Raw genomic sequence first — 27,090 nt, 5'->3', positions numbered from 1 at the left:
TTAAAATGAAATGCTGGTTCATTTATGTTCAAAGTAGTGCCAGGGTTGGAAAAAAATGTCGACTGAAAAAAATTATAGAAAGGAATAGTTACTTGAACTTAAGAAATTCAAATTATAGTATGGAAGGCTCAGGACAGGAAAGGCTGATATGATCACAGGCACTTAGGTAATGGATTTATTGATCTCTGTAATAATTACTCACTTTACCAGCATTATATTCCTTGAATCATTTGTAGAGTCATTTTGCTATGTGTTCCTTGTGAACTAAAATAAGTATGACCTGAACAGAGGGCATTGTTATTTTAGCAGAGAAGGAACATATAGAAAACAATGCTGTTGACTGATTCAGCACTGACTGATTCAAAATATAATGCTGTAAAAGTGAATATTTATTGCAGAAATTAATAAATCTACAATGTTAGAGTTGTAGTTGTTGTTGTAGGGTTTAACGCCATTTTTCAGCACACGATAGGCTATACATGGCGGCCAGTATTAATGGTGGAGGAAGAACCCGGGAAATCCCCGGAAAGAACCACCGACCCTTGAGAAGTTACTGGCAAGCTTTCTCACATACCTACATTAGCAGAATCTGAGACTCGAACCCACGCAGACAGAGGTGAGATGGCAGTGATCCATAACGGAGAGCGCTTTAGACCACTCGGCCACTCGGGGCCCCCTACATTGTTAGAGAATGTGATGTGTTTGAATAAACAAAATACTGATAACCCCAGATTTTATTCAATTTTTTTCTTCTTAACAGCCCTTTTTGACCTAGTATGGGGCCATTGAGCCACACTTGTGTTTTTGGAATGAATACTGTAGCTTTATCTTGCCATTGAGACAAGTCATTGATCCTCTATCCATGATACCACTTCCAAGGTCAAAGGCCAAGACAGAAATTTTTGTACTGCACTTTTCTTGGGAACATACTAGTTCAGACATTATTGAAAATATTTTTGGTGCCAGATTCTGTGTATTGGAATTCCTCAGTAATGTCAGAAATCTTCCAGTACTCTACACTTGAAAGGAATAAAAGGACAGAAATCTTCCAGTACTCTACACTTGAAAGGAATAAAAGGACAGAAATCTTCAGTACTCTACACTTGAAAGGAATAAAAGGACAGAAATCTTCCAGTACTCTACACTTGAAAGGAATAAAAGGACAGAAGTCTTCCAGTACTCTACACTTGAAAAGAAATAAAAGGACAGAAGTCTTCCAGTACTCCGCACTTGAAAGGAATAAAAGGATAGAAGTCTTCCAGTACTCTACACTTGAAAGGAATAAAAGGATAGAAGTCTTCCAGTACTCTACACTTGAAAGGAATAAAAGGACAGAAATTCCAGTACTCTACACTTGAAAGGAATAAAAGGACAGAAGTCTTCCAGTACTCTACACTTGAAAGGAATAAAAGGACAGAAGATTTTTAATAGTAATTGTTAGAGTGTCAGACTCATTTAATGACTCGCCTTCATGAAAGTCGTGGTTTGCAATTTTATCTATTCCAGTTTATTAGTTTGAAATAGTTGCTCTTGAAAAGATTTAATTGATGTATTTCATTGCATTTTCAGACTGAAGGACTACCCCTCCTACTGTCAGCACTTGGCAGCCATCCCTCATTTCAGTCAGTTCCCTCAGCATCTTGTGGAGGTATGCACATTGGAGAGTTTTGACTTGGATTTGTAGATTCTGAACTTGAGACATTATTGAAATTATTTCATTTATTTCACTGTTCATTATTATACAAGTTTGAAAGATTTTATAGCAATTTTAATTACACTAAGCAAATTCTGCAGTGAAAAGCTGCATTAATGTCCATGTAGTCAAAGGTCTGAAAACTGATACTGCATTCTTAAAAGTATGATGTCAGTTTGCATGTTAATAGCACAAAAACATGAAGATTACTATTTTAATATATTATTACCATTTAATATGTTTTGGTACTCTTTGCATTTTAATTAAATTTCAGCTTAATATAAACTAGGGGCACTTTAAAAGTGACCCAAACAGACTGCATCTCTGAGGGTTTTTTTATGATTTCCCATCCCTTGTTAGATATTTGGATGTAATAATAATAATAATAATGACCTTATGTAAAGAGGGTAACACAATTAGCTAAGAACTAATCTACCTTGAGGCCCTCATAATAAGTCAGTTTGGATATTCAGAGGAAACTCGGACTAACTACTGAATGGGACTGTCTCTTAAAAATGCATGTCAGAAGTTCCAGGTGTGATACAGCATAGCCTTCAAAATTCATTCAAAGTAAACAAGACACAATGCAACAGAGATGCATCTCATAAAATTGGTTAATAAATGGTCATTAAAGTTTTTATATAAAACAAATATGGCATTAGGTTTATGTCATCAATGGCTGAACATGCTAATGTGATAAAATTGGCATGGATTTGGCAGATTGGATGCAAATTTAAAAACATGAGTTAGTTGCCTTATGTTTCTTTGTAGAAGGAAAGTGGAGCTTGTCAGTAATGTGTTAAAGTTGATGGTAATGAGTGTTTAAGCCTGATACAGCTGTCTTAAATGAATTCTTAATTTAAAGACTAAAGCGGGAAACAACTAATGATTATTCCTGACTGTTGAAGATTAAAGAAATTGGCTTAGGATGAGTACTGCTTTGTGTTGAGTATTGCCTTTTATCGAGTATTGCTTTGTATTGATTCTTAGTTTCACCCGTACATGCAAGTTTTACAGATTTTATACTTTCTAGTGATATCCTATATCCATGGTCATATGTACCGTACAGTCTCTTAAGAATGCACTGTTTCTAAGCCAATTCATTTTATTTATTAATAATCCAGAATTATTACAACTAGGACTTGATTAACCACAATATCATGGTCTTGATTCGATATTGGAGCATACATGACCAGACTTTTCCTCTTGGAAGTGTCAGTGCTCTCATAAGCAACCACTATTACCACAGGAGATTTCTTTGTTTTATTAGATACAGCATTGTTAGCAAACTCTGTTAATGACTCCAGCAGTTACTCCAGAGTTATCTTTAATATTACTCATTCTGACAACATCAGTATCTTTAAATCCCAATTCATGTAAAAGATTCATAATAGACACATTTGTTCAGTGGGATTTCTTTGCCTGCAGTCCTTTTGACAACCTTCAGTAAGGCAGTTATAGCTTTATCTTTTTTGCTCAGACATTAGCTTTGCACTACATTTTGCAGTTTTCTCGTAACTCTGGGTCTATTACACTTAATTTGTTTTCAGCAAGATCTGCATGTCTGGTTAACGTTGAATTTTGAAAATGTCTGTTCATATTCACATCATTTACCTTTTTATTGTCTGTGCATATATCACAATACATGCAAGTCCTCATTTTTATTTGCACCACTACTGTCACATTGCAGCTGCACGTATAATTTTCAGCACTTCGGTTGAAACTGACAGACTTTTGGTCTTTTATGTGTTATGCTAGAGGCTGAGGACACGTACATACTGAATATCAGATGAAGAAACTGAATGCAGTTGGTAATTGAAATATCAAGTGTCATTTGCTTAGAGTCAGTTTTCATTATCTTTGGTAGCATTTTAAATGGCAACATGGGGGGGAGGCCCGAGTGGCCGAGTGGTCTAAAGCGCTCTCCGTCAGGAATCACTGCCATCTCACCTCTGTCTGCGTGGGTTCGAGTCTTGGGCTTGGCCAATGTGGATATGTGAGAAAGCTTGCCGGTAGCTTCTCATGGGTCGTGGTTCTTTCCGGGGTTTTCCCGGGTTCTTCCTCCAACATTAATATTGGCCGCCATGTATAGCCTATCTTGTGCTGAAAAATGGCATTAAACCCTACAACAACAGCAGCAACATGAGGGGACTTAATTACAGTATGTGATAGTATGATGTTAAGGAGCAAGTGATACCTTATGACTTCTACAGAGATAATATTTGCCCAGTGAAAAGAAAATCACTGTAAGCATATTGTTATTTGTTGTAAATTTCATGCATCCTTGATGTGGGATTTTGGGGTAGAATAATTACTGAATCCCTAGCAGTGGTGGGGAAACATTAATCTGACAATTCATGCAAGCCACCATGGAAAGGATAGAATTTTGTTTCAAGGCTCTTGTAAAAGAAATATATTGAATCCTTAACTCCATCAAATTGGCCACCTCCTTGACCTACAAGCTGCAATTAAAAACTTGGGGCTTGGTTGATGTAGAGGATGAGGAAGAAAGTCAAGCATTTGGTGTTCTGCTGCAGTCATAAAAAAAACAATTGGAAAGATCTGCTATCCCTATAACAAAATTCATTCTTTTTCACTTTGATAGCTTATCTTTATATAATCAGCCTCCAACCATATCAGTGAATTGACCAGTGCAATAATAGCAGGTATCACATAATTAGAATCAGTCTACCCCTTCAAAAAAAACCCACCTGCACAAAAACGATATTTTTATTTACCACATTGCAAAATATGTTAGTGGTTTGAGATGCTATAATAATTTTTCCTTGACCTTTGACACCAGGATCTGACAATGAACACAAATGATAGAAGCAAGAAGTTGATTTGGAAAGCATCATTTCAATCAGTTGTTGTAATTCTTTCTTTCAGTATGTTGAATATGGAGCAAGATCTCAAGAGCCACCACAGATGCCTCAAGTCAGCAGAAGTACACCTTTACTGGCTCCTCCCATCACATCCACCCCCATCCCCACCACAGCTGCAGACATCTTCCCACCCACTTCTGTTGCCTCTGTTTCCACCATGGGAACTACAGTACCTTCCAACACAACATCCATTTCAAAAGCTCAAATACCAAAGGTATAGTATCCTGCATCATGTCCAGATTATTAAACAAGTTGTGATTTTTCCTTTTTGCATAGGATATTTTAATTTTTTTTATTTATTAACGATTGGCTTCATCGTGTTGAGGAAATAGGAGCTAAGTGCTTTTGTGAAGGGCACACTGAGGAATCCAACCCAGACTTCCCCGAGTCCAACACTAGCAGCTGAGATGCCATGGCTGCTTTTATTCCTATTGTGCAGACAGAAAAAAGGAAAAGAAAAAAAATGAATTAAATATGCAGATATATCTAATTGTAGATATATTTCCCTCATGGGAAAACAAGGAAGTTCCATAAGTGATGTGGTAACAGTGGCATTAGCACTTTCCTTGCCACTCGGTGATATGTCTTGCTAAGATTGCTAAATTTCATTCTTCCTTTATCAAACATAAAATAATGTATGTGGATTTATTTTCAGCCTTCCATTGCCAGTGCAACCAACATTGATACCCTGCTGGCAGGACAGGCTCAAGAAAAAGAGGGCATTGTGGTTCCACCTGAGTCCTTACAAGACAAAGTATTCTTCATCTTCAATAATCTGTCACAGTCTAATATGACACAAAAGGTAATTTAGGACTTCTGTACTTAAGGCAGTCTCCATATTTGAAGTCAGATTCCTTCAGTAGATTTGTGAGATGGGTTTATGTAATACCCATTGAATGTGAAACACTTTAAATTTGTTGGGATCAAATCCTTATGAATTTGTATGGGTCAGTTTGACCATGAATTTAAAGTTACAAAGAAATATCTACAAAACCAACATTCTTACACATTTACACACCCCTATCATATGATGTGGAAAATCTTCAGCAACAACCATCACAATATATGCACCATAATAACACCAGTTTTGAGTGGAACATTATGGATCAATTTTGGACCACGATCATAAATGACAGGTGGTGCTCATAGTAGTGGTTGCTTACAACAGGTTTTGCTGTATCTTGATGTTTATATTTTGAAGACTTAAACTTGTCTTTATTTTATAATTTGAAAGATGAACTCCTATAATGTTTTGTAGATCTTAAACTGGTGCAGGTCGGACATCCAATATGTGACCATCTTGAAAAACTTGTTTCAGCTAATCCTCTCAAATGGAAAGACATTTTCACAAGGGGGAGGGGTTCATTAGAAGAATTCTTAAAGCATCTACTTGCTCCTATTTGAAAATGAGGTATTATGACCATGGCTGTGTTGAAAATATTGTTATCTCTACTCCCAGTTAGATGGCTATATCAACATATGGCTTTCGCTAGTAGGCTTATGATACCAAGTTGGTCCTAAATGAATATGGTGCCAGGCATGCATTCAGTATGCCTGCCATGATGGCAACTGTTGTGAAAATCTTCTTATCACTATGCCATAATCATTAGGACAGGATTTTGACAAGTGATGCGATGTCTACTTGGTCCTAAATGAAACTGATGCCAATCTGTCATCCAATCTGTCCACTGTGGCAGCTGATTTCACTGAAGAATATGAGAGATGGTTTCAACACTTGGCAGTTATAAGGAATAAATGGCCATGAATTCCTGGAAATTCTTTTTACCTGGTAGAGCATCAGTTCCTTCAAGGGACTCTTGCTAGTATTTTCAACTATCAGTTACAGCTCTACCCTGTTGTAACACATATCTGGGTATAACACAGTACTATGGACCCCATGACCAAAATCATACCAATGTATAACAGTATGGGTTGGAAGAAAACAAGGTGTGTAATTTGGTTTTAAATCTTTCATTTTCTTTCAGAACACCACTATTTAAAACTTTTTTTTAATGGTGTCCACTATACCATGGTTTCATGTATTATGCTATTTTCAGTATATTGCATTTCAATATTATTGAGGTATGCTGTATAATGCAGTTCTGTACATAGTGTAGATGATGAACCCCAACTACCTTGTTATAATGAGGGAGAGCTGTATTATTATTGTAATCTTTTTAATGCCCTACTACAGGGAAAATAATGTTACCTTTATCCATCCATCCCTAAATACATTGTACTTTGGTGAAGATTTTGCTTTTAGGTCAGTTATTAGACACCATGGTGTATTCTATGAAAAGTTTATGGTTTTCTCACGGAACATGACTTGGGTTTATACAGGCCCTTGAAAACCTTAATAGTCCATGAAATTTAAGATGACAAAATCCAAGGCCTTGAAACTGCTTGGTTTTTAGAGAGCAGTGAATATTCCTTATACAGTGCTCTGAAACATCTATATCCATGTTAATTTGTAGCGTAAAGTGATTAGTAACTCAGATTCTTAACAGAATATGTGTGTTAGAGTTTAATCAAGGAAAACAGGCACAGGATAGAACAATACATTTAGAAGTATGTGAAAAAAAGTTGAATAAAAAAGCTTCATGAATTAGGTCTATGAAAAGTATTATGTCTTGGAAATTCCATGTAAAGTTCTAAGAACCCTGAAACTACTTTTTTATTCTGTATATGTACTAAAGAAGTTATTCTTGAGAAATAATTGAATTGATTTGTATAGGCTGAGGAGCTGAAAAAGGAGGTGAAGGAGGAGTTCATGCCGTGGGTTGCCCAGTATCTGGTAATGAAGAGAGCCAGTATTGAACCCAACTTTCACACCCTGTATGCAAACTTTACAGACACCCTTATGAATAATGAGTTTACCAGTATGGTCATACAGGAGACCTTCAGAAACATCAAGGTAATCATTTATTATTATGAAGGGTTTGTGGGCATGGGCTGTTCATATTGATTGATTCACCAGTTGAATTCTTCATTTGTTTAATATTCTTTTATTATCTGGCACATAGTTGAAATCCAATTTATGAAAGGTTTTATAATATATTGAAAGGTTATGAGTGTACTCTCAAAGGAGTAGATTACAAGGTCATAGAGATGGGATAAACATGAGAATTAAATCATCCAAAAACTAAACATGAATGTTCACAGACTATTGTTGACATTGGGGTCTCAGATGGGGGGGGGGGTAAAGCTTGCTTCATGCGGGTTTGATTCTTTCCTGATGACACACTTGCACATACTTTTTAATGTCTGTGATAAGCTCGTTTAGAGCTTGTGTTGAATTGTTGTTTTAAATCATGCTGACTTAAAAAATATTTTGTCTTCTGCATGCTTTTAGATCAATGTTTAATCCAGTGCCCCTCTTGCCATTAGAGTGAATGCATGAATGAGTTTAAATGTTGCATTAAAAGAAGAACATTATAATGATTGAACTTGAGGCATCTCCCATTAGAAAAATTGTCTTGGTATTTTAACATTTCTGGATGATTAACTGAATATAAAATGAACATGTCAAAATGCCAGCAGATTACACGAATAAAACAGTTGTTAGATTATTTGAGGGGTGTTACTACTCTAGGTCTTAAAATATGTAACAGAAAGATAAAGTGAAGCCAACAATTTAGTAAAATCAGCAAGCAATTTATTTCTCACTGATACAAATGAAAATTCACAAGACTCTTACAATAATTCCAGATAATGTTAAATTATTACAAGTCCAAAAAGGTAGAATATTCCAAATGAATTCCAATCAGCTTGAATGTCCTGATATAACACTGTGATACAATCCAGACTGTCTTGAACGAGTTCACAAAAATCCAGAATGATGTATTAATTCAAACGCCAATGAGCACTCGAGTAATTCCAGTGAATATTTTTTAAAGTTCCTCATGAATTGTATCTGATTTCAACAATACAACTGTAAACTTGGATCAGAATGGATTCCCACAGATTGAACTAAAACAGAAGTGTTATTTCTTTATCAAGTCCCAATTTATTTACATTTTCACTAGACCTATATCAGAACCACAGTCCAGTGGAAAACCCCAGTATAATTGTAAAGTCTGCCTTGAACTCAGCAGCACAGATATGATGTTTACAAGCGCCCATAAGCTGAAGTACAACTTACAATCATGGACAAAAGTTCAGCAGACAATATAGATTAAATATAAATAAGAGTGGAAAGAGGATTTATTGAAAAGGTGACCTTCAAAACTGCTTTCTGAACAAAAATTTACTACATACAAATGACTTAAAGAATGTGTTACTGCAAATTTCATTAACAGTCATTGTGATGTTTTGCCAACAGGTTTTGCTGCGGAGTGACAAAGGAGATGCCAACTTCTCTGACCGAACTCTTCTGAAGAACTTGGGACATTGGGTGGGAATGCTGACCCTGGCAAAGAACAAACCCATACTACAAATAGTATGTATTAATTATCCCAACACTTTCAAAGAAGCACAAGGATATGGTGATATATTTATGCATGGATTATGCACAGGTATGGGCATACATACACGTTTAATGTCCTTGAACTCCTACACCATTAAAGCTAGACATGTCAAACTGGTCTCACTGGCAGTCCTTTGGGTGTAGATTGTGCCAGTATTTATGGAATTTTGATCTTACCATGGGATTGTGGTGGTGTAAGATGATTTTGCATAACTGTAAAAACAAAAAGTTTTTCGTTCACATGTCTGATAACTGAGATAAATGAATAAAGTCTCTACATGCCAGACTGTGACCTCGTTGTCATGCCCTGACCCTAGGAACTTAGCCTTTAGTCATAAAACATTTAGATCCCCATCTTTTTGTACGATATAAAGTTACTGGGCATGAAAGAAATTTCAACATGTAACTGACATTGGCCCTATGGTCCATTGCTGCTCAGGGACCTAATGCCGAACATCATAACTTGGAACCTTTTGAGATGTAAACCCTTTAACTGCATATACACTTATTTAGCTTGAAAAATGAATGCAGCCAGCATTGACAGATTTGTCTCCCAACAACCAGGGAATTAGCTATCTTGGTCACAACTTGCACGCTATTTAAATCCTGTCCTGTAGCTGTATGTACACTTACTGGGCATGAAAGACGTGTATCCATGCAGCTGGCATTGACCCCAGAGTCCTTTTCTAAACATAGGGACTTGTCCCTAGGTCATTACTTGAAACTATTAAGATCCCCACCGTATAGCCCTAGATTATCATACTACTGTGAAAATGGGAAGGAATAGGAATTTGTCAAGCCAGATAAAAGCCGGGAATTTAATAGCAGTAATATATTACCAGCACTGTTGCATTGCTATATCTTTATCCAGGACTAGTTTACAGCCCATGGACATTATTCCCTCCAATAAGTGAATGACAGTCTATAAAAATAAAAAGAAACACTCATGATCCCCATGTGATACCTTACTTCACTTATGATAGTCGAAATATCTTCTTTCATTTTCTTGAACTGGGACTGCTTGCATTTCTTGGGCACTCGTCACATCATCATTTAGTTACACCTAACTGAAAACTGGTCCAACATATGAAAAACAATTGTCTTACTGAGGTCTTTTTAGGGTTGGCAGGTCTGCTGCCTGCAGAAAGAGAGGATCAAAAGGCTAGTCCCATCTCCTTTCAAGAGCAGAGATGAAATGGTGAATCCCTAATCAGAAAGTTCCCTTCTCCCACAAGGAAGATAAAATAAAATACTCCTACCTAACCCCAATAATGAAGACAGGACAACAAACTGTTCAATTTTTATGGATGCAGATGAGTTCATCGAAGAAGTAGTCACACCTGGTTCTTCCATCAGTTGAGTTTGCCACCTTTATCTCACCATATCATGTGATGAGAGAAAGGTGTAAGCTTTTTATAAAGTGGTAAATAAGGTTTAGCACCTATTTCACCAGCTTTATGTCCCAACCCTGATTTTTGGAGGCTAGGATCCTTTACAGTTCAGAGAGACTTTCAAGGTCACAGACCAAATCAACCTGCCATTACACCTTCACTTGGCAATGGTAAGAGAGCCGACTCTGAAACTGTCTTGAGGCCAAGAAGGGGTGGTCTGGCCCCTTGTATTAAAATTTAGATGACCTGATCAGACTTTAACACTTTTTAGATGATAGGAACTTTTAAGTTGAAACCATTGGTCTTTGGCAAATGATGTTTTAGGTGCATATTTTGAGATGACCTGATTATATTTTTGTTCGTATTTAGTAGAAGGTGGTCTCCATAATTATATCATGTGGTACCCATTGGCCAAATGAGAGAGCAGTATAAATCGGTTGCAGGGTTTTGTGCACACAAACAGCTGTATGAGAGGTAGCTAGAGCTAACTTATAGTCATGAGGTATTCTGTGGCTAAAGCTGAATAAAAAGCCTTGTAAATAAAAATGAAATCTGTGTTTTCTTAATTGAAAACTATGACAGATTCTTGGTGACTAACATTTAAATATAGCAGAAACAGTAATATTTGATAGCTAGTAATGGGCATAAGACTAGAAGTGCGTATGGGGTAATCTGTCTGTCCATCAGCTCAAGTTTGCTATGCTAATTTTCCTAAACTACATTCATCCCATGGTTTAGTTGGTCCTAAATGGTGCTTCCTTGGGCATCCAGTATGGCCAATCTTGAAATTTTTATCACTACTACTCTTGAATGGGTGGGAAAATCAACATCAGGTTTTTACTAAATAAAGAAAAAAAATCTGCTTGTGATGTCTAGCTGGACTTAAATAAAAATGTTGCCAATCTAATGTCCAGTACCACAGCAGTCATCTGGAAAATCTTATCACTACTCTTCCTGGTTGGATGGTCATATCAACATGGGATTTTCATTAAAGACTTCTTTTTGTTGTTTACTGGTCATAAATGCAAATGATGCTGATTTGAGATCCAATATGGCCACCATGGCAGCCATCTTAAAAGTCTTATCACAACTCAGCTTAGGTGGTGCTCTACAGTTTCGTATTTTGCATAGGGTTAGGATTTTAAAGAAAAAGAATTTCCCCGGCTTTCCTCACTGGTTATACTGGCTATTTAAAAAAGACCTTGTATATCTTAGGTATAATGCAAAGAAACTTTAATTCCCTTTATTTTGGTGTATGATTGATGGGTGTACTATGGGTTATAGAGTATACAGCTTGGCCTTACTTCAGATGTGCATCTTTCAAAAAAGTGCTAGCTCTACTTGGTCCTTTTCACTTCCTGAACTTCAGAGGTAAATTGTATAAAAAAGAGCCAATAACTTTTTTTACATTTTATATATTTGGTAATTCATTCATTGCACTTTCAGAAGCTGGTATTGTCTAGTCTGGCAAAATTCATTTTTCCTATTTTAATAGCTGCTATGTAGTGTGTACTTTAGACTAATTCATGCTGATTTTTTAACACAAGGGAGCAGTCATTTTAGTTAGCAGTGTGCTTAAATCATGTAAAATTTCCAAAAGTACAATATCCAAAAGAAATATCATCCACATTACATTAATGTAGCATAGAGGTATGCCTACATTCTCTCCATTGTGCATGTTTTAATTGTGAACTACTTCACCTTACATACGTCACTCTCTCAAAAGTACATATTATCTGGTAAGCGCCCCCTTAAACAAAATGTCATATTGATGTAGGTTTTCAGCAGAAGACTTCTTGTGGTGTCAGATAGGTCTTGAATTGAAAATGGTGCCCATCTGACGTCCGATATGGCTACCACAGTAATAATCTTGAAAATCTTGTTATTGCTACTCCTAAATATAATGTCATGAAAATACTGTTATCTCTGCTGCTGCCCAAATGAACAACATAGAGTTTTCACTAATATATGTCCTGCAAATTCTTTTTGCCTGTAGACAGTGGACCTTTCAAGAGACTTATTATTTAAACTGAAAATAGCCACATATAACTTTGTAAAACCCCAGAATAATTGTCTTATTAAATGTGAAGTAATACGTTACTTTAGAGTGGTTTTTTTTCATCATCTCAATGCCTCTGTTTCTGAATTGCATGTATGATCTTATTTTCTTATAGGATATTGATCTGAAGGCCTTGTTATATGAAGCTTACCACAAGGGAGCAAGAGATTTGCTGTATGTTGTCCCTTTCAGTGCCAAAGTGCTGGAATCCTGTGCCAAGAGCAAGGCAAGTTCATATACTGATCATTGACGAATAAGCTTTAAATTCTTGGTCTATTGAGACTGGGGGTTTGATTAATAATGGAGAATGTTTGTGTCTGTAATTTTTAAAAAAATAGAAATTAGGATAATTTTGTTAATTTAGTTGTTATTGTGTAGTGCTTCTGTTATATTCCATTCTTAAAAAATGAACTAAATAGCCCAAGTGCTGTTTTCTTTGGGGTTTTTTAGTTGTTTTTTTTTTTCTTTCTTCTTTTCACTGTGACCCTGAAAGTTAAATGTTGACAAACTCTTAAGCGTTTTGGGTTTATTTGCTTTGGGAATGTCAACAGTGGCATTTTTTATAGACATCTTTATCTTCCATTTTAAATATCTGTGTTTATTTTAGGTGTTCAAACCACCAAATCCTTGGACAACAGGAATCATGAATGTGCTTGCTGAACTACACCAGGAGCGAGAACTGAAACTGAACTTAAAGTTTGAAATTGAAGTACTATGCAAAACACTGAATCTTGAATTAAATGTAAGTTGCTTGGGCCTCAGTTTTACATAGTATCAGTCCATTTTTTAGCAGGTTTACAGCTTTTAGGGTACATTCCTGCGCATAACTTGGATATTGACTTAAGAAAAATGATAAATTTGCCAATGCATCTGCCACCAGCAGCAGATATACAACATAAGCTCTTAGTGTAGGCATGCTGAAATTTACTGCAATGCTAATGATGTGTAAGCATGAGAGAACAGGTCATTCTAAGTAGAGGCAAATTCCTTCTGCATAATGCTATCCTTGGTAGGTGTAGCCCACCCCACTTTCCTGGGCAAGGGAGAGAACTTTACATGGCTAATTACAGTATCAGAAAAGAAGCTTATTTAATTTAAGAAAATTGAAAAAGTGGTTGTTTGAGCCAGGTATTTGCAGAGAAAAGTGGCCTTTACTAGCTAGATTCCCTACTAGTTAGTGTCCAACATTGAGATATGGGACCATTATAGTTTTCACCTTTTACATCAGTAAGTCTATTGGTCCGATTATACTTCTGGTATCCAGTGTAGCTAACAACCTGCACACAATGCCGAATGGATATAGGACACATACCTCACCCCTGGGTACCTACTGAAGGGCAAACCTCAGTCATATCCTGTCAGCAATAATTGACACAAGAAAACAATCATGGCTACACATTTTGTGTTGTTTTTTTTCTTTAACTTTATATATGGAATTTTATGATTATGTACCACCAGAGAAAATCTGCTGTCTTTATATCACGAATTATGACAGTATACTCTAAGATAATTTTATTTTTTTAAAACTTTTATTATATATACAATTTCACTTAATGTTGAAGTCAGTATTTTTACGTTCTGGGTAGTGGACAATTCATACATGTGCATATTTAGAACTTGCCTTTCAATCAGCACAATAGCCAGTGTTGTACTGACATTCCTTCAGATATTATATATAATATATACTTTACATAAATAGTTGGGTGGCCAAGTGGTCTAAAGCACTTGCCGTTATGGATCACTGCCATCTCACCTCTGTCTGCATGAGTTCGAGTCTCGGATTCGGCCAATGTGGGTATGTGAGAAAGCTTGCCAGTAGCTTATCGTGAGTCTGTGGTTCTTCCCAGGGTTTTCCGGGGTTCTTCCTCCACCATTTATTCTGGCTGCCATGTATAGCTTATATTGTGCTGGCAAATGCCGTTAAATCCTACAAAAACAAAAATAAATGATTGGATGCCATTTGGTTTGTGCATTGCCTATACATACAGATGTCCATATTGAAGATTTTATCTGGTCATGTCCTATTTTAATGGAAGCTGTTTCCCTTGCACCACCAGTATTACATCTCTGCTATAGCAGAGCTTTGTAACCATCACAGTTCAGGAACCAGGTTATATATTCTGATGAAATTTTGGTGTGTACACCAACTCATAGACCTGTATGTACCTTTTTTGCAAGTTTGTCTCTTCAGCTCCTTTTTGGTTCAGGTTATGACCCTTGACAATTGTTATCCTCACCTGGAATCTTGCTTCTTACTGGAATAGCTCAAAAAGCATTCAACACATTCTGGTGCATTATGTTATAATCATTGTCACATGGACTTGTAATTGTCCTTGTATGTAGTCTTTGTTTAGAAGAGTTATGACTTCCTGATTACTTGTCCACCAGACTTTGGTTTCCAGACAGTAACTTCACCATCAATTTTGGGATTTCAGTGAAATGTGGCATGTAGCTTCACATTCAGTATAATGTTACTTGCATGTCGGTCAGATGTTGCAAAAGCTGGATTTTGAGCACTCCACATAATATTTAGAAAAGCTATACCCCTTGGATGTCCATCATTTCCAAACATCGATTTTACAACAGAAGTTTTCACACACAGATCATGAATAGCATGATCCTTTTTATATGTACCCATCCCTTCCGTACTCTTATTTATCTTCTGTTCTTCCTGAAAACAATATGATTTCCAAACATCGATTTTACAACAGAAGTTTTCACACACAGATCATGAATAGCATGATCCTTTTTATATGTACCCATCCCTTCCGTACTCTTATTTATCTTCTGTTCTTCCTGAAAACAATATGATTTACAGATTTATGTTTCATTCTTTCTCCCGTTATTAAAAAAGATTACTTTTGAAGGAATTAATATTACATTGTACTATTGTATATAATTTTGACTTGATTTTTAAAGGAGCTGAAACCAGGGAATTATCTTAAGGACCTCGCTCGACTGGCTACTCTGGAACCACAGCTGTCCATGCCAAAACCAGCTAGCACACCCCCACAGCCAGAGCCACAGCTGAACTTGACACACGGGGCAATGAACAACCAGGTGACCTTCACCTCGGCTATACCTCCTGCTCCCATGGCAACCATCACCTCTAGCAACACACCTGGTACCACTCCTAGTCTTCCACCACAGCCACAGTTTGCATTTGAGGACATCAATACAACTTCCCTTGCAGGTCTAGCTCCACATGTCACAATCAATGACCAGGTATTGGAAAAGTAGCCTTATTCTGCACTGTATATTCAAAAGTTGTTTTCTTGGATTTGCTTGATTTTATTTTTTTATACAGTGACCATAAGATGGGGTATGTTATGTGGTCTGTCGGTCTCTCTGTCAGTCAATTAACATCTTCATTTCTACACAGTAGTTAGAGCCTTTGCACTTGGGCTAAGGAAAAAGTCTTACATTTTTGCGGGTCACTGGTCACACTTGCTGAAAGAAGTAAAATAATTTTCCACACAAGAGCTTGAGTTCACCATAATAAAGTGACCAAACTTGGTTGTAAATCATTTGAGCGATTGCATTTGGGGCAAGGAAAAAGTTTATCATTAGTGGTCCATTAGTCAAGGTCACTGAAAGAAGAATGATTTCTATGAAGTAAATTCAGTTTTCCGTCCTCCTTGGCTACCAGACTTTAAGCATGGCTTGTAATTATGTGAAGGAGGCCTGGTGTTGCAAGGTTATGGTCACCATGACTGGAAGAAGAAAAATGGTTTCAGAACAACTTCAGTTCTAAATCACATGTACCAAACGTTTTGGATGGCTTGTGCCTCGGGTAACGAAGAAACCTACTAATTTTGGGGGTCAAGAGATTAATGGTCAAGGTCACTGACTGGAAGAAAATAGTTTTTGACCAAAAACATTAGTTCTACATCACAGACTTGAACAAAACTTCGTGGCTGGCTTACACATCAAGTAAGGAAGAGTCTTATCAAAATTTGAATTAAAGATCAGAGAACTTGTCCACTGTAAATGAAAGAAGAAAACTGATTTCTGCATAAAAATTACAGTTAACTACATATAGGGCCATGAAACTGGGTTCAGCATATTATATGCCATTCACAGTTTAGAAGTTGAGTACCATATATCCAGATGCTGATTAAAGATAACTATGTTCTGTATACCTAGGACATATATATCTGTGTGTGTGCGTGTGCCTCTTAATCCACCATCATATTTATGGAGGTAGATTGTAGCATTATCCATGTTTACCATTTCCATCCTCATGCCATGTGCTACCACATCATGTTTGTTACAAATTCCTTCTCAGCTCTGTAACTTTAAAGGACATAATGGATTGAAATAAAATTTGGTATCAGACATTGCAATCAGTGACCTTGGTTCAGTTTGATTTTCATGGTGTTTGGGTATAATTTAAGTTATGGCCCCTAATGATTTATACAAGGAAAACATGAAACTTCACTTTTGGTTTCCACTCATGAACTTGTAAAGGAATTGATGAATTGAAATCAGTTTGGTTTGAAGCTTTACAGAAAACTTGAATCAAATTAAAATGTTATCAGTTTTCCTGTCCAAATTTAACATTGTAATGGTCCCTGTTTAACTGGAAACTTTGCGTTTCACTTTTGTGTCTACTTGAGAATTTTTGAAGGACTTAATAAGGTCAAATCAGATTTACTATGAGGTTTTACATTAAGAAAACAGGTTGCTTGATTTTCACTTTCTGGTAAAGTTTTGGCCTCAGTTCAGTGTCGAACTTTTCCATAAAATTTCCACTTTATAGCTTTTAAAAGACTTCATGTAAAGAAAATTTAGCACGAGTCTTTATATTAACACCTAGATCAATTTTAATTTTTTAAAGTAGTTATGGCCCCAGTGTGACTTGGTACTTTGCATCCTATTGGCAGGAGCATACCATTCTCTAATTGAGAGTTTGAATTTTGCCCTTTTATCAGATACCAGTGTTCCAGGCAAACCCCCAGTTGAAGCAGTATGTACGTACAGCCATAGAGCGGGCAGTTCAAGAGTTGCTTCCCCCTGTTGTGGAGCGCTCAATCAAAATTGCCCTCACTACTTGTGAACAGATAATTAAGAAGGTCAGTATTACATCTTGACCATTCATTATAGATTACCTACTCTAATAAAGAGCTGATTTTGATGAAGCATTTTTTGTAATTGGATTATAAGCAATCCATTGCTTCATTAAGTTGTTTTTCTGAACTTGCCTTATTTTGTGCTAATTGCAACAGCAGTCAGAACAATTGGGGTAGGTTACAGTTTCACAGCTTTAGGGTTAAAAGTTATTATGTTTCAGGAATTAAATTTAACAATATAATTACAACAGAGCCTGTAAATACTTTTGTATTATATTTTTGATCTTGTAGATCTCAGAGATCTGTCAGGTTTGTGGCACGTGTTGCTGACTTGTTCCACATACCTCATGCTTTTCTTATCCCATTTTAATCATTTTGATCAATATCTAGGCAGTTTCATTGAATTTTTTTTTTTAAACAGTTCTCTTGCTCATAACAGTTATTGTTTTGCCATGTAGGACTTTGCCTTGGATCCAGAAGAAAACAGAATGCGAGCAGCTGCACATCACATGGTTCGGAGCCTGACAGCAGGCTTGGCCTTGTACACCTGCCGGGAACCTCTGTACATCACAATCTCCACCAACCTCAAAAATGCATTCATGGCCACACTGAGGGTGAGACAGCCTAGAAAGCTACATCTGTTCGGTTATAGAGTATTTAAACTCTGTGTGTGTGTGTGTGTGTGTGTGTGTGTGTGTATACATACATATATATATATATATATATATACACACACACACACAATTTCATACATGCATACAATCTACATACATACAGTCTAGAGTTAAAACAACATGTATAGTATTCAGCAACAAGCTGAAGCATTTTCATTATTTCAGTCTCTGATTAAAAATGATATTTCCTTGAATGATGTGACTGACATGAGATATTTAGGAAAATATGCAGAGGATTGAAAACATTGATTCATGCAAATGAGATATTCAAGGAAAATTGTTGATACAATTTTTCAATATCAGCAGACATTATTTAGCAAGCATTTGAAGCAGAAACACATTTGCTGTGTACTAAACAGCAAAATCTTAACATCATGACAAGGAATGGGGGAAAGAATTTTTTTTTATAACTGTTCTGGTACATCTAATAAGTGTGAAGACAAATAGTGACAAAACAAACTTCTAATTTGCTATTATGAACTTTTGGAGTGCCTTAAAGATCTAGTTGACCTCAGTAGTTGCAAGGGATTGTGAAGATGGATATTCAGACTTGATAAAAGATCATCAGAGCTGCCTTTTTTTTCACCTTTTGTTTGACATCTTTTGGAGAACAGGTATATCATTTGGGATAATTGCACAGAGTATGAACAAGATCATAATGAAGCAGGTAAACTACTTGTGGGGCCACAAAATCTTTGTTATATAATCGAATTGTGGAGGAGCCAAAATAAAAAAACTTTTAAAAAACACTTCAGTCATAAAATTTTAACATTTTACACTACCGCGGCATGACACCAGGATACCTGTAGGTTTTGGTTCCACCAAGTGTCCAGCAGGCAAGTAATAGACAACTTTGTGATAGAACTAACTACAAAGGACTTTTGCCAGAACAGCTGTGTATTAAAATTCATCTTTAAGTTTGTTGTGGAATGAAATTTTCTGCTTAAGTAGTTTCAGAATGACCTGTGATTATATTTTAAATGACAATCAGTTTGAAAAATTAACAAAAATTCTACATAAGACTTAACTGTATTGTATCTCATTAAATGATATCTGTTCAAAAAGGTCCTTTCATTTAACAGTTCTATATGCAGTGAACCAGAAACTCTTCAACTGTACAAAATACCTTGCTATCAGAAACCATATGATTGAAATTTTGTCCCATAATATTGAGACAGCATTGTTATTAATCGGTAAACTTATTGTGTATTGTGGGTTGAGTATACATTATATTTTAAAATATGGAAGAAGTTGAGTAATGCGGCAGTGGAGCCTCATTTATCTCATTTACCTTCATTATCTGGCTTTCCCTTTGAACATTATTTATGTCCATTACAATTAAGATATTGGTATATCCCAAACTTGTTTATGGCAATTTCTGTTTATTCAGACACCAGGCCGACCAGACCTAACACTAACCTCTTAATGCTGAGTGCCTTAGATGTGGGAGGACGTGGGTTCGAACCCCAGCTGAGTCATACCAAAGACTTATAAAAATGGTACTAACAGCTACCACTCTGGCCACTCGGCATAAGAGGTTAGTGTTAGGACTGGTCGGCCTGGTGTCAGAATAATGTGACTGGGTGGGACATCATGCTACATATCTGTGGCATGATGCCCCAGTGCCTGGACATCACTATAAACTGCCACACTGCAGACATCATGGCTATATGACTGAATTTTTTTTTAAAGCTACATTAAAGATCTAAATTAGACACTATTTATTCAGATGTTTGGTATCTGTTATAACTCTATTGTCTTAAATTAAGTAACAGAAAAGAATGAAAACCAACAAGTTTTGTAAAATTCAACAAATAATTTATTTTCCTGGAATACAAAGTGAAAATTGAGGGAAAAAAAAAGAATGACAGCATTGTGAATTATATCCCATATAGTCCTAAAAGTCCTATCCAAGTCTAAATGTATTAAGTTCCAATTGAATTATATGATGTTCCAAATAAATTCTGATTGAATGTGTTGATGTGCCTGTAGTCTCGATTGTGCTAATGTGCCAGTGGCCTGGATTGTGGTGATGTGTTAAGTCTTTGGTATATCACAATAGAATCCAGAATGTCCTTGTCTGAATTAACTATAATTCCAAATTAATGTTTCTGTCCAAGAATGTGATTGAGCACTTTGTAATTCCAATGAATACTAATTTGAATAAATAAATCCACCCAAAATGAAAAACTGAACATTAAGACTGATTTTGAATCAGATGTTAAGGCAAAACAACATTATATATAAAGCTAAGACACAATAAAAAAGCAAGGATGTACATTGGTCTCCTATAAAACATCAGAGTTGTCAGCAAGTTTATGAATTTCCAAGTAAAAAACTTGTGTCTTAGACTTGGTTTCAAATAAACTTGTTTATCTCCATTGATAATGGTATAAATATTTACTCCATAATGATAGAGAAATATTATCTGTGCATTATGTTGTTTACAAAATAAAAGTCACTGATCAGGTACACCATTAACTTGATTTTGGACAAGGTCAGGTACAAAATACAGATGTACATATAATCATTAAGAAAAGCCAACAGATAAAGCAAATTAAATATGCGTGACATATCAGTGAGGAGTTAAGATAAATGAGATTTTTCTGTATTAGTGTTAAGATATGGTATTCAAGATTATGAATGTCGTATTGTTTCATTATCAATCGTGTACGGAACTGAGGCTTGGGTAAAAAAAATATCCTTGCAAAATTTGTGTCCTGATATGCCAGGATTCCCATCTTGCATGCATTATCAGATATCTGCATCATTCATAGTGATTTACAAAACCCTTGTATCTCATAGAAATCTTTCACCTTTCAATTTTGTCTATGCTTGCCAGGGAGCCACCCCCCAACAGAAGGACATGATTGAACAGGCTGCTCAGCTGATTGCCCAGGAGAACACAGAACTGGCCAGTGCCTTCATTCAGAAAACTGCTGTAGAAAGGGCCATACCAGAAATTGACAAACGACTTGCTACGGTAATTATATCCAAAAACTTTAAGAGCTTTTGGATGTTTAAGGTAAAAAAAAGACTAAAGTTACTGAAAACGCTATCATTGACTTTTAAGAATCTTTGGCATTGGGATCATTTATACTAAATATGATATGACAGTGTGATCACTAATGGAATGGAGATTTATATCCATGTTGCAAAGGATTCCTATGTGCCTAGAGTAATTTGTGTTACGCTTGTAATGCAAGATCAGAATTTATTCCACTAATTAACTTTAAAGTGTATTTTTCCCTTTATTTTTTGTAGGAGTTTGACTTCCGTAAGCACGCACGCACTGAAGGTAGACGCTATTGTGATCCCGTTGTGCTGACCTACCAGGCAGAGAGAATGCCAGAACAGATCAGATTGAAGGTATTGAAAAGATAGTCACTGCTGCTTGTTCTCTGTTTTCATGTTTTGTTTCTGCTTGAAAAGAGATGGCCTAATCTAGAATAAATAATTGTAAACTTAGTTGTGTTAAATGGCATGTATCTGACCTTATTATATGCCCAGTTTTACTGATTTCTTCTTTAAATACATTACCCAATCATAATACCTTATCAGAATCACTGCTACCTTGCAAATCCAGTCCTCTCAGATTAAAAACATTTAGCTAAAGAGTGATACCTGTGCAAATTTGACCACATGCAATCATGTTTGCTACAGATTTGAAAACAGGACCGGGGGGAGCAAGTTTCCTACCTTTAGTGGACTGACATGCTAGTGTGGCCCACTCAGGATCATTATTTATATATCCACATCATTGAAATGGATGCTGTTTTTGAAAGCCTGTTGTTGGTGGCTGTTGAACCTACATGGGCATTGGGATCTTATTCTGTGGTACCTGATCACAAACAGCAAAGTGGAACAGGTACTCGGACCTTTGTTTTCTTTTGGGGGATTTTCTAAAGTGGTGTCCTCAATGACAATCCAGGTTTCAGTTCGACTTATCCTAGGCTGACTTATGTATTGGTAGACTTCTGTAAGCAACTTGTGATGGACATTAGTGTTGAGGTGGAATGCCAGCAATCCCACCAATCCTGGGGCCAAAGGTCTGGCTAATTGCTGCATTTTATACATTGTAATGGCTGAATGTATACACATCTGAACACCCTGGATTCTGAATGTGATACAGGAACCAAAACTATCCGAATATCTTTTCAGGACCAATTCCAGTGGAGACATCCATTCCACAGTAGCCAACTTTCTAGGCTTTTCAATGAAAAAAAGTTTGCACCCATTACTGTTAATCATACCATTCCACCCTCAGCAGCACACTGTGCTATCATTTTACATGCAACAAAGACCTGTCTGATCTTCTGTTCATTTGGATTCCACGTGGTTTATAGCACTGGGCACGTACCCAAGTGGACTTTTCATGGGGATTAACTTGACTGAACAAGACAGCACCTGAACTGCTCTCTTTAGTTTGATTAGTTCACCTATCATACAAGACCTGCCTCCTCACTGCTTTGGACAGTCAGTAGGCAAACTCAGCAATACATTTCTTGGTGGACCCATCTACTTTCAGTTCCAACATGATGGTTCTATATCCCTCATGAAGCCCCCACAAGCAAGGGCATCAAAGACTCGTCTCATACAATACCTGCTTTCTTACTTGCATAAATGACTCCACGCAGAATCAGAGTAATACATGCCTTATCAGTATATCTGAATTATGTGCATTTCCAATAAGACGGGTCAGTTTCACTCAAGAAGGTACCCTCTTTCATAGCCAGGGCCCCGAGTGGTCTAAAGCGCTGTCCGTTACGGATCACTGCCATCTCACCTCTGTCTGCGTGGGTTCGAGTCTCGGATTCAGCCAATGTGGGTTTGTGAGAAAGCTTGCCAGTAGCTTCTCATGGGTCAGTGGTTCTTTCCGGGGTTTTCCCAGGTTCTTCCTCCACGATTAATACTGGCCGCCATGTATAGCCTATTGTGTGCTGAAAAATGGCGTTAAACCCTACAACAACAACAATCTTTCATAGCCAAAAGCAGGCTTCTGTCCATTGGTAACCAGACTTTTGTAACTAAATTACTGGCCACTCTTGGACACATCAGCTCATGACCAACCACAATATCCCATACAATTTTCAAGTTGTATCCTAAAATATCGGAGCCCTTGCATCGAGGGAGATTTTACCTCACAAACAGGAACAGGATGGTATAACAGCACAGAAGACACTTTCATCCTGGATTAAGTGGATTATTCACTCTTAATATTAAGAAATAACTCCAGCTCAATGAAGTTGTTACACATTTTGGCTTATAAGGTTAGAGAACAGGTGCCACAGGCATAGCCTTTGACCCAGAACTGTTCTCCAGCTGACATTATCCATGCTGTGGGATGGAAATTGCAGTCCACATTCTCCTGATTTTACCTCAGATCTTTTGTCCGCAAGGGCTTAACTTGATCTTGTGGAACTTATAGCCATGGCGCAACATTTCACCTTTCTAGTTCATTCAACAGCTTCGTAAGATGTGTCTTCAGGACATCACTGGATTTGTATGAGTGAACATTTTCCCTTATGGAATCTGCTCCCCAACAGATGGAGTCTTCTACAGTCAGGTTACCTTGAAGCTGTCTCAAATACCTTAGGGGACCAGAGATGGCATCTCCAGGGAATGGGTATGGGCCTCCTTCCACCTCTTACCTATTTTCTTAAGGTATTATGGTTGGGTAACATATTCAGAGAAGAAGCTAATATTTTCTAGTAAAATGTTTCTTTGTGAATACTTACCCAATCATAATACACACTCATTCTCCCAGCCTCCCGTTGCATCCATATAGAGAGCATGCTTTTGACTCCAGTCATAAGTGATATTTCATGGGATTTGGGAGTCATTCATGGGATTCAGCACCAGTCCCTGTACCAAGAAGAGAGCAGTCTGCCCAACTGCCACCCAGGTGGGCAGATAACTTTTAGCTAAAAGTTTGTAACCTGGGAGGGCTGGATTTACAAGAAAGTAGTTGTTCTCCATAGGTATTATGATTGGATAAGTATTTATAAAGAAACATATTTACTACATATATTGTTTTATAAACTTCAGTTGGTCTAAAATAAAAATGGTGCTGATTTGACATTTAGTATGGTGGCCATGACAGTCACCTGTCCATCCCTTAGCAAATGTTTGCTATTGCTGCTTTGCGTAAACTACTTGGAGGATTGCCACACATACTCATCCCAGTCCTAAATACAAATGTTGCTGCTCTCACAGCCAATATGGCCACCACAGCAGTCTGTCCATCCAATAGACAAGTTTATTATTGCTGCTCCTAAACTACTAAGAGAATTGCCATGAACACACACTTTCATCCCTAGGTCTAATTGGTCCTAAACGAAAAAGGTGCTCATTAAACATTCATTATGGCCACAAATTAGCCATCCTGAAAAACATTGTTATTGATGCACTTCCTGAATGGATAGTGATATCAGCATGAGGTTTTCATTAAATTGTCTTATGATGTCTGGTCGGTCCTACATGAAAATGGCGCTGAAATGGTTTTCATTATTTCATCGCTAAGCCATCTTAAAAATCTTGTTATCACTACTTCTGATGAAAGGAAAGTCGTACTGACATGGCGTTTTCACCAAAAGGCTTCTTATAATGTTTAGTTGGTCCTAAAGGATAATGGTACTGACTTAAGGGCAACTAGGCTGCAATTGCTGCCAGTTTGAAAATCTAATCAGTATTTCTCCGGAATGAATGGTCATATGAGTATGGGGTTTCCACTAAAAGGCTTGTAAAAATGTTTTGTTGATCCTATGTTTAAATGGTGCTGGTCAGATGTCAGTATGTGGCCATCTTGAAAATAAAGTTGGGTTTTTTTTATACTTCAAATGAAAATAAATAACCCTCAATATGGCCATCTTGTGGCTATCTTGAAAATAGTGTAATTTCTAGTCTTTCTAAAGGGATTCTATGTGGGCTTTTCACAAAAAGACTTGTGAGACTTAGTCCAAAATTAAAACAGTGCTAGTCGTACATTCAGTATGACTGTCACATCTGCTGTCATGAAAATCTTCTTGTCACAGTCCTAAATTGATGATCATTTTATAATAAAAATACTTCTGATGATGTCTGCTGTTTCCTGAATAAATATATTTGACATCAAGTATGTCCACCAAGGCAGCTAATTTGAAAATCTTATTGTTGAATAATGTCAGAGATGGTTTCAACACTGGGCAATTAAAAGGAAGAAATGGTCTTAAGTTGTATTCCTGGAATTCTTTTAGCCCAGTAGAGCATCAGTCCCTTTTGAGGTACTGTTTTCATTTAGGGGCTTAAACTAATTAACAAGACAAGGTAAAATCCAATAAGCATTGAATTTCCCACAATATAAATTTATTTCCCTAAAATATAAAATCAAAGTGAAAGAATACAAGAGTCTGTGTATTCCTAGAATATTATCCCAAATTATACTATCAAATTCACATTAATCAAGAAAATATTAGAACTAAAGAGATCATGGTTTCTTTTATTAAGGTTGGTGGTGTAACACCTCAGCAGATTGCAGTGTATGATGAGTTTGCTCGCAATATCCCAGGATTCCTCCCAGTAACGGATTCCACTCTGCCACCTGGAATAAGCAAGCCTCAACCGGTGAGTTACCCCCCTTTCCTTAGTAATGGCACATGAAACAGTTCAGATTTGTATCCATCAGACCATCCGTCAATACCTCTAAAACCTTGTTATATATGTATGGTGGTGTTAACTTGGCAATAGAAAGACTTTAATACTTTTATGAATTTCCTTGGAAATTTGCTGACCATTGAAAAATGTTGCTTGAATTCAGTAGAAAACATTATTAAAGCCTGAACAGGAAATACAGTGTTTGGTAACTTTAACCTGTTGGCTTTATTGTCTAGAATGACAAAGCAGACAGGAGTGATGTTTGGTTCTGGAAAGGTCACTGGCACAGAAATTCTTTTATTGTAATTATTTCCTGAAATGCCACAAATGTGCTGATTTTTTTTTTTTTTTTTTGTTATTTTTTTTTTTTGTTATTACCTATCATAAGATAGTCTTGTAACTAATGCAATGGATTTTATTTTAAAAAATGTGCACAAATGAAGAAAATACATATTTGGTGTATTGATCCCTTTCAGAACTACAGAAAATTGTACTGCAAAATTGCAATCTGTTGTAAAACTTTATATTGAATGTCAAAATGCTGTGTAGTCCTACAAACCAAGCTTTGTATTGAATGTCAAAATGTTCTGTAGTCCTCCAGACCAAGCTTGGTGTTGAATGTCAAAATGCTCTGTAAGCATACAAAACCAAGCTTTGCATTGAATGTCAAAATGCTCTGTAGCCCTACAGAACCAAGCTTTGTTGTTGTTGTTGTGGGGTTTAACGCCATTTTTCAGCACATGATAGGCTATGCATGGCAACCAGTATTAATGGTGGAGGAAGAACCCGGGAAAACCCCGAGAAGAACCACCGACCCACGAGAAGCTACTGGCAAGCTTTCTCACATACCCACATTGGTCGAATCCTAGACTCGAACCCATGCTGACAGAGGTGAGACGGCAGTGATCCGTAACGGTAAGCGCTTTAGACCACTCGGCCACTCGGGGGCCCAACCAAGTTTTGTATTGAATGTCAAAATGCTCTGACTATAGGATCATACTTTGTTTCAGTCATATGCCACAGATGAAATGACACTAATTTTTGACCGGATTGCACGGGAAATTGAGCAGACCATGCAGCAGATGATGAACATCCCTGGAACAAACCAGATGGCTAGCCAGCTTCACACACTTCTTGAGGCTGTCATTCTTGCCAGGAACTCCCGGGAGAATGTGGCTGCTATTGTCACACTTTTACAAAAGGTATGAAGGACATATAT

General features: G+C 36.9%; 1 protein-coding gene across 5 annotated transcripts in view; it reads left to right on the top strand.

Annotated features, from left to right (window-relative positions):
* LOC149787295 (CCR4-NOT transcription complex subunit 1-like) overlaps positions 1-27,090 on the top strand; it is a 120,637-nt gene that overhangs the window by 69,059 nt on the left and 24,488 nt on the right. For all 5 annotated transcript variants that reach the window (XM_089977833.1, XM_089977831.1, XM_089977832.1 and 2 more), the window contains 14 exons: positions 1,570-1,648; positions 4,583-4,792; positions 5,234-5,380; positions 7,313-7,492; positions 8,900-9,016; positions 12,609-12,719; positions 13,101-13,235; positions 15,413-15,718; positions 17,428-17,568; positions 18,024-18,179; positions 21,082-21,222; positions 21,504-21,608; positions 25,725-25,841; positions 26,882-27,073. In XM_089977833.1, coding sequence (XP_089833959.1) covers positions 1,570-1,648; positions 4,583-4,792; positions 5,234-5,380; positions 7,313-7,492; positions 8,900-9,016; positions 12,609-12,719; positions 13,101-13,235; positions 15,413-15,718; positions 17,428-17,568; positions 18,024-18,179; positions 21,082-21,222; positions 21,504-21,608; positions 25,725-25,841; positions 26,882-27,073 — 2,137 coding nt within the window. The remainder of the gene's footprint in view (positions 1-1,569; positions 1,649-4,582; positions 4,793-5,233; positions 5,381-7,312; positions 7,493-8,899; positions 9,017-12,608; positions 12,720-13,100; positions 13,236-15,412; positions 15,719-17,427; positions 17,569-18,023; positions 18,180-21,081; positions 21,223-21,503; positions 21,609-25,724; positions 25,842-26,881; positions 27,074-27,090) is intronic.

This window comes from Sinohyriopsis cumingii, chromosome 12 (assembly GCF_028554795.1).
Source record: "Sinohyriopsis cumingii isolate HCF-2022 chromosome 12, ASM2855479v2, whole genome shotgun sequence".
Taxonomy (NCBI): domain Eukaryota; kingdom Metazoa; phylum Mollusca; class Bivalvia; order Unionida; family Unionidae; genus Sinohyriopsis; species Sinohyriopsis cumingii.
The sequence above is the reverse complement of the archived record's forward strand: the minus strand, read 5'-3'. Positions and strand labels throughout refer to the sequence as shown.